Source organism: Gavialis gangeticus, unplaced genomic scaffold, assembly GCF_001723915.1.
Source record: "Gavialis gangeticus isolate Ggan-Ray unplaced genomic scaffold, GavGan_comp1, whole genome shotgun sequence".
Classification (NCBI taxonomy): Eukaryota; Metazoa; Chordata; order Crocodylia; family Gavialidae; genus Gavialis; species Gavialis gangeticus.
Genome location: NW_017729029.1, coordinates 39942928 through 39950413, shown reverse-complemented (window position 1 = coordinate 39950413; position 7486 = coordinate 39942928). Strand labels below are relative to the sequence as shown.

Here is a 7486-nt window from a genome sequence, read left to right as displayed (position 1 = left end):
GGGTTTGAACTAGCTATTCTGAGGGCGAGTTCCTCCTGGTAAAAGGAACACCTTCACTGGGGTTATGGAATGGGCTTCCTTGGGGAGATTTTTGGGGAGACTTAGGGCCACTTACAGCAATTCACACTTGTGGTGCTCCACCATTTACAACCATGTTATTACTTACAGCACTGGATCCTCACACCTACAGCACTTACGGCATGATGTTTGTGTGATGCCTGAGTTGCCGTCATGCCATAAGTGCAAGGATCCAGCGCTGTAAGTAATAACATGGTTGTAAATGGCGGAGCGTTGCAAGTGCAAATTGCTGTAAGTTGAAACGATGTAAGTTGAGGACTCCCTGTATTTGTTTCTGTTTAAGTCTTTGGAGCAAAGGAACTTCATTTTATGCCAGGAAATCCCAAGGATCCAGGGAATGCTAATGAATATTTGTGAAGTGCCACCCCAACTAAGTATAAGAATTTTTAAGAGAGAAAGAGATCTCCTTGGAGTAATTCCAGCAGACAGAAACCCTCCTTGGTGGGCCAGGAAATACAATATATATTCTCCTATGCTCAGTATCCAATGCGGTCAGTTTATATTCCTTCAGTAAACAGAGGCTAAGAAAAGTTACCATTGTAAGGCTAGATGTAGATGTACTAGTTCAGCAATAACAGTCACTGATTAAGTAACCCTCATGTGATGGTGAGAATAAACAGGGAATTCATATTAATTAGGCCATATCTTTTCTCTCTTCAGGGTCAAATTTTCAAATGTTCAACCTAGAAACAGCTTTTAACACAGACCCTGAATTCAGATACTTTTTTTCCTTTCTCTTCCACATCACTGTGCAGTTTATTAGCTTCTTGCCACACTGGGATCCCACATATTTCTGAGGCAGATCCTTCATAAGACAGTTTGCTTCTTCACAGTCAGATTCTCCCATCTAGTATCTGTGACAGGGGGCATGCTTAGGGCTGGCTCTCAAGCCAGCCCACCCACCTGCCCGTGGGGTGGTCCACCCAGTCTCCTGCCATGGCTTTGTTATTACACTAAGCTGGTAGTAAATGTGGGAGGCTGCCCATTACATGCCCTAATGCCAGGGGGCACTATCTATGACTCTGTACTACCCCTACACTGTGGCTCATGCCTCGCAGATGGCATTCAGTATGTCACTATGCTCCTGGCCTAAAGCCGGGCCAACGTAGTCCTCTGTCAGGTCTCATTCGCTCATACTGCCCACTGTCACTGGGGCCTCTTGCAGTCCACCCTCTCTCACAGGGTCTCTTGCTCACCGCACTTTGCCCTTCTCCCTTGAGCAGCCCCATAGGCCATCAGGCTTATTCAAGTCACACCTCAAGTGGGTCTGCCACACCAGTGGCAGTCCTGCTAGGTGTCCCTATCCCAGCAGGGTGCAGTTTAAGGTCATGCCCAAGACCCAATGGTGCACTGCCACAAAATCAAAAACACTTTGCAGACTGTAATGACTCTCCTTCTTTAACAGATCTAGCCCCACATCTAGAGACAGCAGCATCTGTACGTCAGAGATCCAACATGTAGAGCACAATGAGCCTGATTTGAACATAGCAAGGTAAGGAGGCCATACATGTATTGTGTTTACATCTTGTATCCTCATAATCTAGTCCCACCTTAGTTTCAACAGAGACAGTGCAAATGCCTGTTTCTTCACCACTAGGAAGAGAAAGGTTTACATTAAGACGTTCTAAAAGAAGATACCACAGCAGTAACATACCACATATTGCCACACTGCTACTAATGGAGTCAATTTTTAATAACCTTGTTTGATCTCACTTTCTCAGCAAATTGTGTCAGGAACAGGTGCTGAAGGTGATGATAAGCCTTTTCCTTCTTTATCAGGACTTCCCCAGCTTATGAAGAGAGACTTTCCACCCCAACGGGGACCAGTCATGACAGTCCTAGAGTCATGAGTCACAATGAGCCTGATCTGAACACAGCAAAGTAAGAAGCCAGTACCATATGGATGGTTCTTGAATCCTTATGTCCTGTCACTCCCATTCATTGATTTGTACTGTGGGTAAAATTCTAGCTGCATTAGAGTTAATGGAAAAATTACAAATGCTCATTTGACAAAAAGCTGGTTGCCGAATATGTGCAATGGGCAGCTAAACCTTGTAGCCCATCTCAACCTCTTTCAGTGCTATGTATTATTGTCAGTTTTATGGTTGTAGCAACAAACATGGCAGGAAAGAGCAAAGCACTAAAACTGATAGCTGGTAGTCAATGGACATGTCTACACAAACACTAAATATGTAGTAGACTAATTCTACTACACATTAGCACATCATGGCAAAAGCCATGCTACTGCACTAATGTGTAGAATGTCTACTGCACATTATAGTCGCATAAAAGGCATGTGCCAGTGCTACCATGCAGTAGTGCTGGTACTGCAGATTAAGTTTAGTATCTGTTGTTATAGGTACTAAACTTAATACGCAGTAACTACTGTGCATTAATGCATGTGCAGATGTGCCCAGTGTCTCTGTTTTTAATAGGGGGCTATGAAACTGATTAGCATCAGTCTATTTCAGGGCTGCCAATTATGGCCCTGAAACTGACTAGCAGTGGAGTTATTAATTGAGCTTACCAACCTGTGAATGGCAAAGCAATTGCTCTGTAAGAAGGCAGAAGGAGGTGCAAACAGTGGAATACATACTGTTTCTGTAGGCACTAGTCAGTTAACTTAATGCAGCTTAAACAGAGCATTTAATATGTATATCAATGGGAGATGGCAAACGGTATCTGTTATTTTTATGAATTAAGTGGCTGCCTATGTTAGCCATGGAGTTCTGCTTGTAATATAAAACTATTTACAATAATGATAACAGTAGGGCAAGAATATTTCCCCCTCAGCATATTTGTTCATCTTCATTCCCAGTCATATGATTAACTGCAAGCACTACTTATAACACTATTTAATTTTGTATTCATTTACCATCTAGGGAATATCTACTGTAGCATCATAGGAGAAAATATAGAGTATGGATGAGATAACAATTACTAATGAGAAAAAAGAAATCAGTTCTCTGGAGGACTTTAAAGGCTGTGGTATCTCTAATTCTTTAACAGGTCCAGCTCTTACTCTAAGGAGAATGTTGTCAGTACCCATCATGTGATGTCCTCACATATGGACAGCCGGAAACAAAATGTCATTATGTCAGAGCCCAATCACAGGATATCATCCTACCTAGACAGAACAGTATACAATATTGGAAGGTATGGAGATTGGGAATGATGAAAATACACAGGGAAAACTAAGTAATCTGCTTAGGGAGGTGTCTGAAGGCAAATGTGAAAGTATTTAACTCTGGTCCAGGCTTGGGAACTATTATACAGAAATGTGAAACTGACTATGGAAGCCACTTTTATACATGGTGGGATAAGTGACATGTGGATTAGCATGACTAGCGATCCCAGAACATGGAGAAGAAGGATGGCCTGGTAGCTGGTGTGGTTCTGGACATAGATTCAGGGGATCTGCCATCGTGCTTCCTCTGAGACTTTGGGTGAAGTATGGGTGCAGTACAGACATGATCTGTCCCCCAAAGAGCTTGCAAGAGAATAAGAATTTCTGAAAATTCTACGTTATCTGAAAGAAATAGAGGTCTGCCTGCAGTTTAAAAATATTCCCCAATTGGATCCATCCTGGACTGCTTGAAATGTTTTGGTTGCCACATCAGGGTCAGCTCCGCAGCGTCTGGGAACCGCAAAAGTTGCAGTGGTATTTTTTGTGAACCCTGGATGATCCAAACACATTCAGCCCAAACCCACTTTCAGGCTACTAGGCAAGGAAACTTTAGCTTCATTAGGAGGTGTTGGTGTTGGCTTCTGCGGGTATTGCTTACATTGCTTCTGGAATGCAAATGATTAGCTGTAATTGCAGAGAAAGGGGAAGGGGAGCAGGGCATGAAGTAGGTAGGGCCAGACATGGAAGTACATTAAAATATCACTATTCAGCCAAAATATAAGTGAATCAACCTGAGACCTGTAATGTTTCTAGACTAGTGTGGGAGGTATTATTAGAATTTTTGCTTTTTTAGGTCTGTCCCAGATTATGAAGGAAGTAGTCCCAGACATACCAGGTATGAGAGCCCACCTGCCAGGAGGGACAATGATTTTGACTCTGGCATGGAAAGGTAAGCACTCAGTGAGGTGAAAGCCTTATTTGTTAGTACAAATAATGTCCTACTGCTTCATTTGCTTGATATCTTAGGTGCATGGTACTACTTTGAATTGAATCAGGCATGTTCAGTGCATTGCTATTAACATAAATGTATTTTAAATCACTGTAGTGTTTTGTGGGTTTCAAGGTCAGTATTGGGGACATGAGATGGGGAAGTTTCAGTAAATATTTGATTGTTTATAGATTATCCACCATTGACAAAGTTCATTGTTTGATCATGGCTCTTCTTTTTCTTAGCAGGCACTACTCCCATCCTAGAGAGAGCACTGAAACCATGTCCCAGAGAAGTCACAGGGTGCCATGCTATGTAGACAGCTCAGACTACAGTACCAGAAGGTAAAAGGATAGGGCTGGTATGGGGCATGAAGGAAAGCAAATGCTTTGGGATGGGAGCCAGAAAGCTGAGTTGAGATTTTAAACCAGTGGCTCAAAGTAGAAAAAAATAAAGTGAAAAGATTGGTGTCCTGTGAATGAAGGTTGATTTGTAATGACAAGCACCACTGGTATCTGCTGGTATGTACAGAGCTGTCTTTCATCAACATTAATTGTCCCTGGAAATGCTACAAGGGACCAGGTTGTGACAGGTATCCTCTGTGCGATGCTTGGTGGAGATTTACTGCCATTCTACATGGGGCCTTTGTGTGTGTATAAGGCTAGTTGAAACTCATGGAGAAAGATCATGGGGAAAAAGGATGAATCCCAGGGTAGGCAACAGGAGATCAAGAACCTACAGTACACTATCTTCAGAAATTTAACATTTGAGTGTTAGCTAGCTCCAGGAAGTCTTCTGAGCTATGGGAGGTGGCTGGAGATATAGCCTAACCCAGATTTTTTCTACAGTTTTTCACAGACAGTAAATCTGTACAAATGAGACTGTACACATTGTAGACTATGAGTATTTGGTCTGCAATTTACACACAAAGGGGGTTGCACTGATTATGAGCATTGGACATGGGATTCATAGATACCTTGGAGCCACATTTTTTTTTGAAGGCAGGATCAACTCAGCTTTCCATCTGTCCAAGGCAAAATAAGCATAAATCCTATACAGGTTGCTAAGCATGATTGATTCTAGTGACACCATAACAACCTTGACTCTGTCTACTCTCTGCAGACACACATGATCCCATTGTTTTCATTTTATAAGGATAAAAGTTTATACTGTTGACCATGGCCAGATATTTCCTTCTCCCATTCCTATTGTTCAGAGTGCTGTGTATAGTTTTCCATCTGGCTCTGCTTCTCCCACCTCAGAGATGTCACTACATGATCTTTGGCCTTGTCAAGATCTTACTTGATCCTCCTTTAATTCTACCCAAGGATCACTTCTCTGAGAAGCCAATTCTTCCTGTCAAGTCTCTGCTACATGTGACAAAGGACAAAAGAACATTTTAGTCTGTGCAAGTGAAGGCCTTAATACTGGTCCAACTTAACTAACTAAGATTTTTACATTCCTACTTGTCCCCTCTTCTCAGCACATAGACTTGACTCCTGTTGTTGTTCAGGTTTGTGGAGTTCCTAGACTTTCCTCCTCTTTTCAGGCTTCCTCCAAACCCAAGTGACAGGCCCTCCATCTCTCCTGCCACCTCTCATTACAGCAGTTTTTTGGCCAAAAGGTGTGAGTCTGATCCCAGCATTGCAAGGTAAATGGGGAAAGGAATTACTTTGTGGTTGTTATCATGAACACTTTTTAGAATCTCATGTAAATTACCATATTGGGCTACAGTCTGTTTTACAGTCCTGTGAATTACACTATTTGAAGTAAAATGGGACACATGGATAGGTGTACCATCAACACAGGTTACGTCTACACTGATCATTAGTGTCAGCCATAAGGTCATTGACAGTGTAATTACCTGTTTCACCCTGGCAACAATCCAGTCAGACCCTGGAAACTTTGAAATTTGATGTGTGAGTTTGGCCCCAACACTACTCCACCTCCATGCCCACTTCCCCCTGAAGAGTATCTGGAACTTAGATGGGCATGCAAACCTCTAGCACAGGAAGTCTACCAGCAGCAATCCCCTGCTCCCGACTTCCAGCCCTTCTGTATTCCACGTCTTCTCTCTACTGCCTGTAAGTTTAGACAAGCCCTAAGGAAGAGACAAGCCTGCAGATCACTTCCTAGAAGGACTCCATAGGGGATATATCTCAGTGCTGCACTAAAAAATAAGAAGGATAATGTAGACAGCTTTGTGAGCTATGAGATATGATATAGATGGGGAAGGATGATTCACATGGCTTATTTAAAAATGACTCAGGGTTAACCCTAAAGAGCAGCCTAGACATACCCTTAGACATAGGAGAAGATAAAGCTAGAATCTGACCCAGTGAGTAGATTGAACCGCTTATGTTTATTTTAGCTAATAAATACTTCATGATCCATGAAATATGAAATGAAACAAGGAAGTGATCTAGTGTGCAGGCCTTCCTGCTCTTCATTACTGGACTGGGGTTCCTGGAGGGATCCTCTTAATTCCATTTCATTCACAGCTCACTCCTTTAAAATGAGCTCCTTTGCACTGCTTCTCTGAGGAAAAGGACACATTATATGCAGGCTACAGAATTCATTGAGAGAGGCCAAAATACACTCTGTGGAACCTATGTGCACCCTTATCTGTATCCCATCCGGATGCATGTGGCTGCACTACAACTTTGCATGCTGAAACCCATAGTTTTCACTCCTTACTTCCAATTTTATGCAAATTCAACCTTTTAGCAATATGTTAATGAGGGTCTTTTCTGGGCAGTATTTGGGGGTGGCTGGTATAATCTTATGCTGCTTAACAGAACAATAAATGTATAAGCAGAGACCCCTCATTTGAGATACTTGCCCTGGGGAGTGTCTATGCAAAATAAAAGTGTTCTTTCCATAACAAAGCTTAATTTGATTTAATAGATTTTATAGACACTAGGGCTGGAAGGGACTTTGTAAGATCATCAGATCCAGTCCCCTGCCCAAGGGGCAGGAAGTCAGCTAAGGTCAAATGATCCCAGCAAGATAAACATCCAAATGTTTCTTGAAAGAGTCCAGAGTAGGTGCTTGCACCACCTCTAGGGGGAGTTTGTTCCAGGCCTTGGGGCTCAGACAGTAAAGTTTTTCCTTATGTCCAGCCTAAAACAGTCTTGCAGGAGTTCATGACCATTGGATCTTGTCATCCCCTGGAGTGCTCTGGTGAACAGGTGTTCCTCCAGATCCTGATGCACACCTCTTATGTACTTATAGGCAGCCACCAAGTCACCCCTGATCCTGCCCTTCTCCCAGCTGAAGAGTCCCATAGCTCA

At 42.6% G+C, this 7486-nt stretch overlaps 1 protein-coding gene across 8 annotated transcripts in view; it reads left to right on the top strand.

Annotated features, from left to right (window-relative positions):
* ZNF185 (zinc finger protein 185 (LIM domain)) overlaps positions 1 to 7486 on the top strand; it is an 84755-nt gene that overhangs the window by 61776 nt on the left and 15493 nt on the right. For 3 of the 8 annotated variants that reach the window (XM_019521446.1, XM_019521447.1, XM_019521443.1), the window contains 6 exons: positions 1481 to 1570; positions 1858 to 1959; positions 3088 to 3234; positions 4059 to 4154; positions 4439 to 4537; positions 5743 to 5844. In XM_019521446.1, the coding sequence (XP_019376991.1) occupies positions 1481 to 1570; positions 1858 to 1959; positions 3088 to 3234; positions 4059 to 4154; positions 4439 to 4537; positions 5743 to 5844 (636 nt within the window). Of the gene's footprint in view, positions 1 to 1477; positions 1571 to 1857; positions 1960 to 3087; positions 3235 to 4058; positions 4155 to 4438; positions 4538 to 5742; positions 5845 to 7486 lie in introns of all 8 variants that reach the window. The other 5 variants (XM_019521444.1, XM_019521445.1, XM_019521451.1 and 2 more) reach the window with 5 other exon arrangements.